This window comes from Cebus imitator, unplaced genomic scaffold (assembly GCF_001604975.1).
Source record: "Cebus imitator isolate Cc_AM_T3 unplaced genomic scaffold, Cebus_imitator-1.0 Scaffold0, whole genome shotgun sequence".
NCBI lineage: Eukaryota > Metazoa > Chordata > Mammalia > Primates > Cebidae > Cebus > Cebus imitator.
Genome location: NW_016107315.1, coordinates 11783602 through 11799731, shown reverse-complemented (window position 1 = coordinate 11799731; position 16130 = coordinate 11783602). Strand labels below are relative to the sequence as shown.

Genomic DNA, 16130 nt, shown 5'->3' with positions numbered 1-16130 from the left:
TCAAGTGTGAGCCACTGCACCTAGCCCAAAGTTCTTACGTTTATACGTATTTTTATACATTTTACTGCTGTGAGCATATATATAAATTTATGTTTTATACAATTTTTATATTCAGTATTTGCTTAGCATATTTTTAAGAGTTTTTAAAAGTAGGGAACAAAATCTGTACTTGTTTTATAAGTAGATTTATTCCGGTTTATATTAAATATTACTATATTGAAGACCTTGCATTAAAAGAGTGAAATATTTGTGTTCTTGAACCCTTTGAAGTTAAGTATAGTATTGATATTAACTTTTGATAATTAATCTACAAAGTACTTTAAATGCAGATACACGGGCTATGTTAAGAAGTGTTTATAATATGTATTATGAGCAGTTACATCTGTAGTAAAGGACTATTAAGATGAGATTTCTGAATTTTGAAAACATTGATGGATTGAGGATAATTGGAAATATTAGTTTCAATATGTGGCTTCATGGAAGAGGGAAGATTTCATGAACAAGGAATGGAGAGCTGAGAAATTATCTGATATTGAAGCTATGGGATTTAAGAATTACAGAAAGTCCTTACTTAAAATTGTTAATTCATAGAATGTTGAAAAAGGAACAAAAGTATTCACATTTTTTAAGCCTGTTGGTTCTGCCCACCACCGCTTATTTTTTTTAATTATTTTATTATTGTGAAAATATTAAAAGTGTAGCTAAGAAACATAATTATGATGGAAACAAAAGTAAAACATAATTTTGCAATGTCACTTGGGAATAACAAGTGCATTTGCAAAAACATATTAAGAAGGAGCCCGAGGGATAAAAGGAATCTATTTGTAACTATAGGAGCAGCCATATTTATAAATGTCCCTTGATTCTAGAACATATACTAGCAGATAGCTAAATAGATCCTTTTCTATTTCAAAAAATAATAGTGTGGTGGAACTATTACCTTCTAGTTTTCAACCATTTCTTTCTGAGCTTAAGTTCATATTTATGGATAAGAATCTAAAACTAGTGTTTTCCAAACAGGTCTTGGGTTCAGCATTGCTGGAGGTGTTGGAAATCAGCATATTCCTGGGGATAATAGCATCTATGTAACCAAAATAATTGAAGGAGGTGCAGCGCATAAGGATGGCAAACTTCAGATTGGAGATAAACTTCTAGCAGTAAGTATAAGAAACGTGTTGTCTTTTAAATCATTTTGTTGTCTGTGTTTTTCTAATAGATATTGGAATTTCCACATACCAAAAAGGTCTAAATGATGTTTAAATTAGTACATACTAGCCTTGCTGTATCAAATCCTAAAAGTGATTCTTGGTAGTATCTTTATTTGTCATTTCTGTTTTCTCTGCCGCTCCTCCTCCTTTTTCCTTTTATTCCTTTGTTGTTCTTGAAGTGTTGAGGGCTTATATGCACAGAAGTGTTTCATTATTATCCTTAGGTTTATAAAACAACATCATCATTTGTTTATGCATGACCCTTTTTTGTGTTACTTCAATTAATGATATAATGAATTACCCAGTGCAAGAATTAGAACATCAACCATTTTGTGTTTCTTATTCCTTTGCTTCTTTTTTTTTGAGAGAAAGAATTTTATTCTTGTTGCCTAGGTTGGAGTGCAATGGCACCATCTTGGCTCACCGCAGTCTCTGCCTCCTGGTTTCAAGCGATTCTCCCAAGTAGCTGGGATTACAGGCATGCGCCACCACGCCTGGCAAATTTTGTATTTTTTGTAGAGATAGGGTTTCTCCATGTTGGTCAAATTGGTCTCAAACTCCCAACCTCAGGTGATGCAACCACCTCAGCCTCCCAAAGTGTCCTTTGCTTCTTAAAAATTATTAAATCAGGCCATGTATGGTGGCTCACACCTGTCTATAATCTTAGCACTGGGAGGAGGAGGTAGGCAGATTGCTTGAGCCCAGGAGTTTAAGACCAACCTGCACAGCACTGCAAAACCCTGTCTCTACAAAAAATACAGAAATTAGCCAGGCGTGGTGATATACACCTGTAGTCCCAGCTTCTTGGGATGCTAAGGTGGGAAGATCACCTGAGCCCAAGAGGTCAAGGTTACAGTGAGCTATGATTGTGCCACTGTACTCCAGCCTGGGTGACAGAGTGAGAGCCCATCTCAAAGGGAAAAAAAACAAAACAAAAAATTTAATTACAAACATATGCCTAAATATTTTGTTTAGTATTAATTGTTTTGAAGCTTTTTCAAAATGCTATTGCACTATATCGAGACTTTCAGTATTTTTTTTCACTCAGTATTGTTTTACTGAGACCCCATATCATTGCTTAATGATATATAGGTCTCAGTAAACACTAAAGTTCAATCATTTTATCTCTACATAATATTCCACTGTATGACTGTACTTCAATTTATTTGTCCAGTCTTCATCAATGTATTAGTTTGTTTTCACACTGCTGCAAAGAATTACCCGAGACTGGGTAATTTATAAAGGAAAGAGTTTAATTGACTCACGGTTCTCCATGGCTGGTAAGGCCTCGGGAAGCTTAGAATCATGGAGGCGGTGGGGTTGGCAGTGGGGAGGGGGGAACAAACACGCCCTTCTTCACATTCCAGCAAGAGAGAGAAGTGCCAGCAAGGGAAATGGCAGATGCTTATCAAACCATCAAATCTTGTGAGAGTCACTCACTATCACAAGAATATCATGGGGGAGCCACTAATCACCTCCTGCAAGGTCCCGTCCCTAACATGGGTATTACAATTCAAGATGACATTTGGGTGGGGACACAGAGACAGACCATATCAATCAATAACTGTCTCAGTCCATGTTCCTTAGGAAAACGGAATCTGAAGAAAAGCTAATGTGCTAAGGTGTTATTGGGAGATGTGATCTCAAGAAAACTAGAGTTAGTAAAAATGAAAAGTGAAGCAGAGAATGAATGAGAGCCAACAAAAGGTAGAATGTTTCTGGCTATAATTTTATAAGGTAGCCTGTTGCTTGTCATGTAGAACAGTCTACCAGGCAGACACTGTAGAACACCATCCAGCCATCATAAACCTTAAATCCAGCCATCCAGAGGAAAAAAAGATGGGTTTATCTGCTGGCCCCTTTTATTCTCCTTTCTCTTGTATAACCCCTAGGGTTGCAGTGGTATAGGCAGGTCAGACATAGGTTTGTGACTTGTTATGGCCCTCACTGTGTGGAGCACGTCATGGAAAACTGGGAAGGGCCATGCCCAGTCCCAGCTAGAAGTGGCTGAGAAAACTGGGAAGGGTAAGAGACAAGACGCAGGTAGCAGGAGTCAGGACTCTCCACTGAGCAAGCAGCCAACGCCTAGCAGAACCTGAAAAGACACATCAGCTGGGTCTGGCATAGTAGTAAGTTGGTTTTAAAAAAATCTAGGAAGTACTGGTTTTAAAAAATCTATTTTAAGTCACATTCTTTTTTTTGGGGGGGGGGTATTGTGAATAATTTTCCTAGGAATACCTGCTGTGTGTTCTGGTGAGCATGACTGTCTACCTAAGCATGGAATTTACTGGATCATTGATTATCCTACTAGTAGCATTCTTTGTAAAAAAAAAAAAAAAAAAAAAAAAAAAAAAACTGTCCTGTTGTTTTCCAGGCTGCTTGTAAAAATTTACAACAACAATATAGAAAAGATTCCTTCGTCCTACATCTTGTTCATTACTGTTTATTGTTGCAAGGAGATTGTTTTTTTTAGTTAATGATGAGGAAAAGGAAAGAGCAGAACTTGAACTACATTTCTGTAACTTATCCTTTCACAGATAATCACCACTCTTGCCTCAAATTATAACCAGCACCATCTCACCACCACTCACACACAAACACTGAGTTAAGAGAGCCTTCTCTCTCCACTTGTTTTTTCTCACTTTCACTTTTTAATTTCCTGGCTACCTTGTTTTGCTTTATGGTTTCTCTAGAACTGGTTTTGGTGGTAGGAGGCAGCAACTTGTCCTGATACCATTGTGGCAAAACTCATTCTCTCTTAAATCAACTTTAATTGAGGCTTTTGTTCTCATAATTACACTGAAATCATTCAAGTCTTAGTCCTTGTCTTAATTGACTTATCTGGCTGGAATTTGACACATCTTCCTCCTCTTTCTAACGCTTTTTCATTTGCCTAACAGTTACCCTTTATCTTGGTATTTCTCTTCTTAGTAGCCACTCTTCAATCTTCTTTTCTGGTGTCTCCTCATATCCCTAACCTCTAAACATTGAAGTAATCCAGGACTTACTCCTTGTACATTTTCTCCTTTTTATTATTCATTACAAAGGTCACTGTTTTTTAACATGTAGGTCAAGACTCTGGTATGATCAAATAACTTTCCTCTAGTCTAAAACGTTGGGATCATCATCTTTCTTTCACATTCCACATTGAATCCCTCTGTAAATTGTGTCAGCTCTTATATGTTATTTAGTGATATGTGAAAATGCACAAAGATTAATGGCTAAAAAGACATTACTCATGTATTTGTTTAGGATAGGGCTTGGCAGAAACAGCTTGTCTTTGCTTTTCTAGGCTGCAAAATCCACTGCTAGATTGGCTCACACACATGGTGGGCAAGTTGGCGCTCAGCTGGGAATTCAGCTGGGATTGTTAGCCAGGTGCTTAATTCTCCAGTGGCCTCTTTGCATGGCTAGGTTGAATTTCATGCAGGATGGTGGCTAGGTTCCAAAAGCGAACTTTCCAAGAAGACAAGCAACAATGCATTGCTTTTATCAATCCTCTCTCTCCCTCACAATTACTATACCTCATTGGCTAAAGCTAGTTATGTGGCCAAGCAAAATTCAGTTTAGGAAGAGATTTTTACAAGGGTATGAATACCAGGATTCATGGCTTATTGTAGGCAACCAAAGAAACAGTATACAACAGCCATTTAGTATGTATTTCAAATTCATAATATATATATTGCACGGTAATATGGTAATAAATGCTTTACATGGTAATGTGGAACCATAAAAATGTCCATGCTGCTGAGACTCTGCAAAGCAATGTTAATAATCAATGGGGGGAAATTATTCTTTTGTGACCTTCACATTTTTGTGTGAAAAAAAATTAACAGCTGCTATTGTCAATTATAAAGGTACAAATAGGAAAATGAAAAATATATTAATGTTTTAGTACATGTTAATTTAAAACAGAAACATTAATGTTTTATTTCTTTGCAAAAAAAATGTATCAAAGAGAAGAGCAATCTAAAACTAAGGTAAACAGAAGGGTAGAAATAAGATCAGAGTAGAAATTAATGAAATAGGTAATAGGAAAGTCATAGAGAAAATAGACAAAACTGGAAGTTGGTCCTTTGAAAAAAATGAACAAAATGACAAACCTTTAGCCAAGAAAAAAGAGAGAAGGCTCAAATCTCTGAAAGCAAGAATGAAAGAAGGAAAACAAGAGACTATTATGAGTAACTACGTGCTAATACCTTAGGTAACTTAGATGAAATGGACAGATTGCTAGAAGGACACAAACTACCACTTCTAATCAGTGTTATACTTGAGATTCTGTCCAGGGCAGTAAGAAAGGAAAAAGAAAAAAATTCAGATTAGAAATGAAGAAATAAAACTATATTTGCAAATGTCATCATATCATATATAGAATATTCTAAGGAACCTGCTAATAGAACTAATAAATTAGTTTAGTACTGGTTGCAGGATATATCACTACCTAAAAATCAGTTATATTTTATACAGAAGATAGATGAATGGCCAACAAATAATTGAAAAAAAATTTCAACTTGAGTATTAAAAAAGTAGAAATTTAAAATTAATTGACATATAAATTAAAACATGCATCATTTTACAGATTTTTAAAATTAATTGATAATGTTTAATGGCAAAGGTCTAAGTAGACGGGCACTCTCATATTCTGTGGTAGTGAGTATAAAAACCATTTACAAGAACAATTCAGATATCTATGCTCAATTGTGTTCTAATAGTTTTTCAATTTAAATATGGGAATATTAACAGATATATGATAATATTTAATAAATTATGATATAGCCACACAATGCGGTACTGTGCAACCGTTTGTTACAATGTAGTAATTCTATTAATTTGTGTCCCAACATGGAACAGTTTCTAAGGTACCTTACATTCAAAATCCTAATGTAGGGACAAACATTTTAGTATGTTTTCATTTGTTTGGGAAAAAAAAAAAAAGGTCTAAAACATATCTATACACATTCCTAAATGCCTAAAGAGAGAAAAATCAAGACTGGGAGAATAGGAGGGATGGAAGCTGGAATCAAAATGGGCCATTCTGTTAACGTACAACTTCACATGTCATGATAACCAACTTACTGATATCATAGACATCAAACATGGGTATTTTCTTTCCGCATACCTTTATTTTCCTTAAATCACACTCTTATGTTCCCTCTCTTTTTGTGAAATTGTTTGCAAAACTCAGAAAACGAGTGAAAATGTCATAAATGTCTTTTGGGATTTTTTTTTTTAGGTAAATAATGTATGTTTAGAAGAAGTTACTCACGAAGAAGCAGTAACTGCCTTAAAGAACACATCTGATTTTGTTTATTTGAAAGTAGCAAAACCCACAAGTATGTATATGAATGATGGCTATGCACCACCTGATATCACCAACTGTAAGTCTGTTAGCTTATGTTTCCTTAAGCTTATCTTATTTCTTCAGTTGTGATGCTCATTAGTGAAATGGTCTCAGTATAATAAAGTTTAAACATTATAGAAATTTTTTTTTTTTTTTTTTGAGACGGAGTCTGACTCTCACCCATGCTGAAGTGCAGTGGCACAATCTCGGCTCACTGCCACTTCTGCCTCCCGGGTTCAAGCGATTCTCCTGCCTCCACCTCCTGAGTAGCTGGGATTACAGGTGCGCGTCACCACACCTGGCTAATTTTTATATTTTTAGTAGAGACAAGGTTTTACCATGTTGGTCAGGCCAGTCTCAAACTCCTGACCTCGTCATCCACCTGTCTCAGCCTCCCAAAGTGCTGGGGGTTACAGGCATGAGCCATCGTGCCCAACCACATTACGCAAATGTTTTTAAAGAAACTATTAAGCATTTTAATCTACTCGATTTTAAAAATCTATTTCAAGTCAAAATTTTTATAATTAGAAGGGGGGATCCCTTTCACCTTTATTATTTTATAGTAGCAATTACTCTTACATTTAAAGGGTTGATTTTCAAACTTTTATGTAAATAACATCACAAAAGAACATTTACAGATATTGAGATTCTTTTATTATAATAGTTTTCCAATTGAGCACAGAAATTTGCTTTAACAAGCAGCTTATTCTTTTAAAAGCAAAGTACAGGCGTACTTCATTTTATTGTGCTTGTTTTATTGCACTTCACAGAGACTATGTTTTTTACAAATTGAAGGTTTATGACAATCCTGCATTGAACAAATTTATCAGCACCTTTTTTTCTTCAGTAGCATGTCCTCACTTCATGTCTCTTAATGTCTCTGTCACATTTTGGTAAATCTCGCAATATTTCAAACTTATTCATTGTTGTTAATCTACTATAGTAATCTTTGATCACTGGTTTTTGATGTAACTATTTTAATTGTTTTGGAGTACCACAACCACACTTATATAAGACAGCAAGCTTAGTAGATAAATGTGTGTGTTCTGACGACTCCTCTGATGACCAGTTATTCCCGTTTCTCTCCCTCTCCTCGGGCCACACTGTTCCCCAAGATACAGCAATATTGAAATTAGGCCAGTTAATAACTCTACAATGACCTCTAAGTGTTCAAGTGAAAGGACAAGTCTCGTTATTTCTCATTTAAAGTCAGAATGATTAACTTACTGAGGAAGGCATGTCCAATGGCAATAAAGGAAGAAAGCCAGACCTCTTGCTACAGGTAACCAAGTTATGAATGCCCAGGAAAAGTTCTTGAAGGAAATTAAAAGTACTGTTACAGTGAACACACTAATGATAAGAAAGCAAAACAATCTGATTGCTGATATGGACAAATTTTGAACTAGTCTGGATAGATTAAACCAGCCATAACATTCCTTCAAGCCAAAGCCTAATCCAGTACAGGACCCTAACTGTGCTTCAATTCTGAGAAGGCTAAGAGAGGTGAGGAAACCGTAGAAGAGAAATGTGAGGCTAGCGGTGGTTGGTTCATGAGGTTCAAGGAAAGCAGTCATCTCTATAACATGAAAGTGCAAGCTAGGCTGGGTGCGGTGGCTCAGGCTTGTAATCCCAACATTTTGAGAGGCCAAGGTGGGCGGCTTACAAGTTGAAGAGATCGAGACCATCCTGGCCAACATGGTGAAACCCTGTCTCAACTAAAAATACAAAAATTAGCTGGGTGTGGTGATACATGGCTGTAGTCCTACCACTCAGCAGGAGAATCACTTGAACCCAGAAGGTAGAGGTTGCAGTGAGCTGAGATCGTGCCACTCTACTTCAACCTGGCAACAGAGCAAGACTCTACCAAGAAAAAAAAAAAAGAAAAAAAAAAAAAAGTGCAAGGTAAAGCAGCAAATGCTGATGGAGAAGCTGCAGCAGGTTATCCAGAAGATCTAGCTAAGATCATTAATTGAAGTGGCTACACCAAACAGCAGTTTTTCAATGATGAAACAGCCTTCTACTGGCGAAAGATCCCTTCTAGGACTTTCACAGCTACAGAGGATAAGTCAGTGCCTGACTTCAAAGCTTCGAAGTACAGGCTGAGTTTCTTATTAGTTCTGAATGCAGCTGGTGATTTTCAGTTGAAGCCAACGCTCAATTTACCATTCCAGAAATCCAAGAAATTATGCTAAGTTGACTCTGCCTGTGCTTGGTAACTGTAACGAAACCTGTGCTCTGTAACTGTAACAGCAAAGCTTGAATGACAGCGTATCTGAATATTTTAAGCCCGCTGTTGAGACCTACTGCTCAGAAAAAGGCATTCCTTTCAAAATACTACTGCTATTAGACAATGCACCTAGCTGGCCAAGAGCTATGATGGCAATGTGCACGAAGACTGATGTTGTTTTGATGCTTGCTAACTTCTCATTCATTTTGTAATCCATGGATCAAGGAAGAGTTTTAATTTGCAAGTCTTACTATTTAAGAAATACATTTCAGGCTAGGTGCAGTGGCTCATGCCTATAATCCTACCACTTTGGGAGACCGAGGCAGGTGGATCACAAGGTCAGGCGTTTGAGACAGCCTGGCCAACATGGTGAAACCCTGCCTCTACTAAAAATACAAAAAAAATGAGCCAGGTGTGGTGGTGTGTGCCTGTAATCCCAGCTACTCAGGAGACTGAGGCAGAAAGATCACTTGAACCCAGGAGGCTGAAGTTGCAGTGAGCCGAGATCGCACCTCTGCACTCCAGCCTGGCATCAGAGCAAGACTCTGTCTCAAAACAAACAAAAAATACATTTTATAAGGCTATAGCTGCCATAGGTAGTGATTCCTCTGTTGGATCTGGGCAAAGTAAATTGAAAACCTTCTGCAAAGGATTCACCAGTCTAGATGCCATTAAGGACATTCATGATTCATGGGAGGAGGTCACAATACCGACATTAACAGGAATTTGAAAGATGTTGATTCCATCCCTCCTAGATGACTTGGAACAGGTCAAAACTTCAGTGAGGAAGTTACTGCAAATTGGTAGAAATAATAAGAAAACTAGAATTAGGAGTGGAGCCTGAAGATTTGACTGAATTGCTGCAATCTTGTGACAAAACTTTAACAACTAAGGAGTTGCTTCTTATAGATGAGCAAAGAAAGTGGTTTCTTGAGATGGAATCCACTCCTGGTAGGGGGAGATGCTGTGAACATTGTTGAAATGGCAACAAAAGATTTTGGAATATTACATAAACTAAGTTGATACAGTAGTGGCAAGGTTAGAGAGAATTCACTTCAATTCAAGAAGTTCTGCTGTGGGTAAAATGCTATCAGAGCATCACGTGCTTCAGAGAAATCATTTATGAGAGGAGGAGACAATGGATGTAGCCAACTGCATTTTTGTCTTATTTTAAGAAATTAACATGGGTACGCCACCCTTCAACAACTCCCACCCTCAATGTCAAGGCGTGAGACCCTCTACCAGCAAAAACATTACAACTTGCTGAAGGCTCAGATGATTGTGAGCATTTTTTTAGCAGTAAAGTATTTTTAAATTAAGTCTTGTACGTTGTATTTTTAGATATATGCTATTTCTTAATATAATGTGAACATAACCATGCACTGGGAAACCAAAAAAATTCATATGATGGGCTTTATTGAGAATTTACTTTATGCATTGGTGTGGAGCTGTAGTATCTCTGAGGTATGCCTGTAATGCTGATGTTTCTGGTGCTGCTACTTTGTGGCCTGCACTTTGAGAAACACTGATTTACAGTATATCTAAAACTTAAGGGATTTTCTGTGCTCTTAGCTACATGAGGAAAGATACTATTTATCTTTGTACTTTAAGGCACTAGTGCTTATATTTCTATGCAGTTGAATTGTGTTGCAGTTGATTGAATTGTTCTTAAAGTACTTAGGTATTTTTAGGCCTCTTATTTTATATTCCTACTTTATATTCAGTTTTTTAAATGTGTAAGCTGAGAAGAGATTTAAGTATATTTTTTAATGTGTTTGTGTTGGTGGAAAAATGAAAGCTGTATTTGTTCTTTGCATTGAGTTAATGTTTGAAGAACCCATAAATAATAAAGATCTAAAATGTACTATGTATAATCTGCTTTTGAGTGTTCCTTTTTTAAATTGTAGAATTTTAGAAATATTTGTGATTTTTACAATAACAGTGTTTGCAATTTTAGAACTGTAAAGATTCATCATATTACTAATCATTATAAGTGAAAAACATATTTTGAAATCTACATACTGCCCCCCCAATAATGTGTCTGCATTATCTGCTCATTGATTTATTACTTAGTCAAGTATAACTGAATTATTTCCTTAATAGTATTTAACCTGTCTGATGTACAGGAATGGTGTCTTATACTTCTTTTGTGTCAAAGAAAAGAACCTTGCTACTTATTTGAAATTTTTACATGTACTTTCTCTTGCACATAAACTTTATATAAAGGATTTGTGTATTTTTTAAATAATAAGCCATTCATCGATGCATGTATCTTATTTTAAATGCTGCCTGCCTAATAACCGTGTGCACATTGTGACAGTTGTTCCATAAATTGAGTATTAGTGCCCTGATTGTGGTTATGTTCCTTTTTTTCCAATCTGTTATTGACTAATAGAGCATTATGAAAAAGCTGAAGTTCACCTTGCAAGTTCAACTTTATTATAATGTTTTGCTTCTCTTCCCTTTTTAGGCAACTGTAGTTGGTGGTTTTGTTGTACACTTCTAGTTCGTGTTTATTCTGCATATGCAATTCATAAACAATTCATTCGTGTTTTTTAAAAAGCACTTGTGTTTAAAATTTTTTTACATAAATGATTTTTACTTATTTGTTCTTCTGAAGCCCTCACTATCACCCTGCTGTCAGACTATTCAACTTACTATCTGTCCCTGTTTGTGGTGATCTAGTATTCTCCTCATCAATCTGGCTTTAGTCACTGAAGACTTTAGTACCAAGGCCCATTGTCATTTTGCCAGTATTACTCATGCTGTCATTCTTAACTCATGTCCAAAAACCACACTAATGATTATTCCAACACCCTGACTTGTTAGTTTCTTGACCTTTTTGTAACTATCCTGCCCTTCACTTCAACTCAGTTACTTACTTCCAAGATAATACTTTAGATTTTATTATGTATTGTTATTATTTTCATCACCTCTAAAATATCAATTTAATCATCCCATTCTGTGACTACAACCCTCAGTTCATTCACCCCATTCTAGCAATTCAACTTCATTTTGACCTTCAGTTGTTTGACGTTATTATTTTCTTGCCCCTTGTCTCAATTTTTCTATTCGTATTAGCTTAATTTCCATGATTTATCATCATATTTACTTGGTAGCACATCTTGAAGTCCTTTGCCCCTTCTTCACAGCAAAATCCCCCCAACACTGGTGCAGCCAAACTCTGCTATTTCATTCATGGTTTGAAAAAAGCAGAACGTGGCTGGAGAAAAGCACAAAATTGTGCTTTTTACATATGACCATAAATCATAGATGGTGCCGCACTCTTGCCTACAGTCCTACTACACTTCCCTAATTCACTCTCCCACTCTTAAGAATTTTTCCCTCCCCTCAAACCTTCACTTGCCATCCACTATTCAGTCATAATTGATTATCTCACTTCATATTTCTTATAAGCACCCAGAAGAGGATTTCCTTATTTTTCCACTTTCAGATACACCTGTGTAACTATATTTTTACCCCACAACTCCACTTTCACTTGTGTTACAATGGGAGTAACTATCATTGTTCCTGTTGAAAACCAGGTCTTCCATTTGTATGCTGAAGGTCATTATTTCTTGTCTGCAGGGAATCTTGTTCTTACAGCTGTCCCTTCTCTCTTTTGTATAATCAAATCCTCTCTTTACTGGATCATTACCATCAGCACATGAACATGTTTACATATTCCTTTTCTTAAGGAAGTAGGAGGGAACTTCCTACAATGTTAAGATACCTCTCTATCACTGCTTGTTTTCTCTACTTAATATCACAAAGAGCTGATTTTCCTACCATGTTAAGAATTCTTCACATCAAAAAGGAAAAAAGCCAGGCATAGTGGTGCATGTCTGTGGTCCTAGTTACTTGGGAGGCTGAGACAGGACACTTGTTTGAACCCAGGAGTTCGGGAGGGTGTAGTGCACTATGATTGCACTTGTGTCTAGCCACTGCACTCCAGCCTGGGCAACATATTGAGACCTATCTCTTTAAAAAGAAACATACCCAGTAAAGAAATGGGGAAAGTCTATACAAATATTCTTTTATTTAAGACAGGATCTCACTCTGTTGCGCAGGCTGCAATACAGTGACGTGATCATAGTTCATTGTAGCCTTGAATTCCTAGGCTCAAGCGATCCTCACACATCAGCCTCCCAAGTGTCTAAGACATCATACCCAGCTAATTTTTAAACATTTTTTGTAGAGATAGGGTCTCACTGTGTTGCCCAAGCTGGTATTAAGCTCCTAACCTCAAGTGATCCTACCTCAGCCCCCCTACCAAAGTGTTGGGATTACAGACATGAGCCACTGTACCTGACCTCTATTTAATTTTTAATTGAAGTAAAACATATTGAATAAGGGTACCAATTTTAAGAGTCTAGCTTAATGATCAGTCATGTAGCTTTTTAAAATTGCTATGTATTATTCCATTGTGTGAGTGTACAACAATTTTTTCATTTTACTGTTAAGTCACTTACAGTTTTGATCTTTTGTGAGTATAGCTGCTGTGGATATTTTTGCACATCTTTGTCAGACATAAGCACCCATTTCTCTTGGAGTGAGATTGCTGTGTTATAAGGTAGGCATATATTTAGTCTCTAGCTGATACTGCTAAACAGTTTCAGAAGTATAGGAGACAATAAACCCCAGTTTTTCTACATTCCCACCAACTCTTGGTATTATGCATCTTTTAAATTATGAATAGTGTGGATATGAATAAAGTTATCTCATGATTTTATTGATGATTATTTTATTATGCTAACTCTTTCTGTTGATGAATGATTTTCAGCATTTTTGCCTGTGCTTATTGCTTTGACTCTCTTGTTCAGGGCAATGTCTGTTCATATCTTTTTTACATTTTACTATTGGTTTTATTATTGATTTAAAGGAAGTTTTATGTATTTCAGAAATATCTCTAATCAGCTATATGTACTGCAGATGTCTTAACTGAGTTTGTTTTCTGTTTTCCCCTCTATAAATTGTGCTTTTTGAGGTATAGAATTTTTTAACTCTTTGTCAATCTTTTCCTTTAAGGTAGTACTTTTAGTGGCCCATTGAAGTTTTTCCTATCCTTTAGTCATAAGGGACCTCTAGAAGCTTTATTATTTTGCCTTTCACATGTAGGTCTGATCCATTTTGATTTAATTTTTGCATGTAATGAGATTTTTTTAATATGCCGATATATAATTGACCCAGAATCATTTATTGAAAGACCATTTCTGCCACTGAATTGCAGTGGTGCTTTCATTATTTTAAGTGGCATCACATATGTATGAATCTGTTTATAGGCTCTTCTCTTTCATTAAACTATTTATCTTTGTGCCACCTGCAGTCTCTTAATTATCATAACCTTATGATAAATGTTGATTTTTGTTAATGTTAGTCTTATTACTGTTAAGATTATGTAAGGTCTTTGAATTTCCTTTTTAATTTTAGGAACAAAAAAATTATAGATCAGTGTAGGAAGAATTTAAATTGAGTTTCTTAATCAGTCCATTAATATGGTATCTCTTCCTTTATTGAGGTCCTTCTTACATTTTCTTTGCAGTGTTGTATAGTAGAGGTTTTATAAGTCTTTTGTTAGAGTTAGTCCTAAGTATCTGATGTTTTTCATGCTATTATAAATGCACTACTTTGTAAATGTTTCTAATTTTAACTGATATATAAGAAATATGACCTGTTTTTGTATATTAATTGCTTAGTCAACAGTCTTTCTAAATTCATTAATATTAAATTTTATAGATCTTTCGGACCCTCTATGTATATAACCATGTCATCTGTGAACAATGACAGTTTTACTTCCTTCTTTCCTATTTTTATACTGTTCATTTTCTTTTTTCTTGTCTCATGCATTGGTAAGACCTCCAGTTCAATGTTGAACAGAAATGGTGATAATAAATATCACTGTCATGTCCACAAACTGGGAGAACAGTTTTTCACCATTGTATATGGTGTTACCAGCAAGTCTTTTGTAGATACTCTTTTTTATATTAAGAAAGTTTACCTTTATTTCTGGTTTATGGGGAGTTTATATCTTGTGAGTATTCTTTTGTTAATGTGATAAATTACATTGATTTTCTAATGTTAAACCAGTTGTTTATGGGGAAAAAAACTCCACATCATTATAATATATATTATATATCATTGATTTTGAACTGCTTATATTTTGTTTAGGGTTGTACATCTGTACGCAAGCATGAACTTACGATAGTGTCCTGAAATTTTTCTGTCTTGTAATGTTTTGGATGGTTATTTCATCTCTAGATGTTTTGTTGAGTTTACCAGTGAAGCTATATATCTGTCTGGCCCTGGAGTTTTCTTGGGAAGGATTTTAGTTCTGCATTTTCCATAGCAGATATAAGAATGTTCAGATTTTCTGTCTCTTGTTGCCTAAGAGGACTAGATCACATTTGATTTTGTGTGTGTTTGTGTGGTGATTGTCAAGCCCTGATGGAATGAATGTTTCTCATGGAAGCAACCTTGCAAGTGAGCAGATGTCAAAATTGGAAAACAATTTATGTAGTAGTCAGAAAATATTTTTAGCAAGAATAGTAAAAGAAATAGAGAAGTTTAAACAAGTTGCACATGAACTATAGAAGACAAAGAGCCACAATCAATGTTTATAACCAAAATAAGGTAATCAAAATATGGTACCCAGGAATAAAGTAGGAAAAAAAGAAGTCTATTGAATTTAACAGAGAACATAATTTCTCTGCTGACGTTAAAATGCTCCTGCTTTTTGGCATTATATATCCTCTCACTTTTAACTTACATTCTCTTTAGCTGCAGGGCCTTGCCAAACTTCTGATTTGGCCACCAATCTCTTCCCACTTTAACTTCAAGCTCTTCTACCTGCTCTTCTATAAAATCTTAGCGGTGTTGAATCATTAATCTTAATATGTTAAAAAAAAATGAATTAGGCACCCTTGTTTAGTGTTTCTCAGGGGGACCTTTTTGCATAAGATTTGGGGTATAAGAAGTAGTACTATTTTATCTGATCCTTCTTTGAGGCTGTCATTTCTTTCAGATGAACATTAATTTTTAGTCCCTGTTGTCTGAGATTATGTTTCACGTGTGAGATTAACTGCCCCAGAAAGGATGCATTGACTAAAGGGACAGTCTGGATGTATCAGGGAAAATGTGTATTTTCTGGTTTGGGCATTTGACTGAATTTCTTGTCTAGTTGTTTTTTGTTTCATCTAAATATAAAAATGCAGCAAAATAATTTAAGAGTCAAAAATCTGGGTGCTTCTGTATTGGGTCCATATATATTTAGGATAGTTAGCTCTTGTTGTATTGATCCTTTCGCCATTATGAAGTGTCCTTCTTTGTCTCTTCTGATCTTTGTTGGTTTAAAGTT

At 35.7% G+C, this 16130-nt stretch overlaps 1 protein-coding gene across 29 annotated transcripts in view; it reads left to right on the top strand.

Moving 5' to 3' along the window:
- The window catches only part of DLG1 (discs large MAGUK scaffold protein 1), a 299333-nt gene that overhangs the window by 194472 nt on the left and 88731 nt on the right, over window positions 1-16130 (top strand). For all 29 annotated transcript variants that reach the window (XM_037735146.1, XM_017523037.2, XM_017522998.2 and 26 more), the window contains 2 exons: window positions 1021-1157; window positions 6442-6586. In XM_037735146.1, the coding sequence (XP_037591074.1) occupies window positions 1021-1157; window positions 6442-6586 (282 nt within the window). The remainder of the gene's footprint in view (window positions 1-1020; window positions 1158-6441; window positions 6587-16130) is intronic.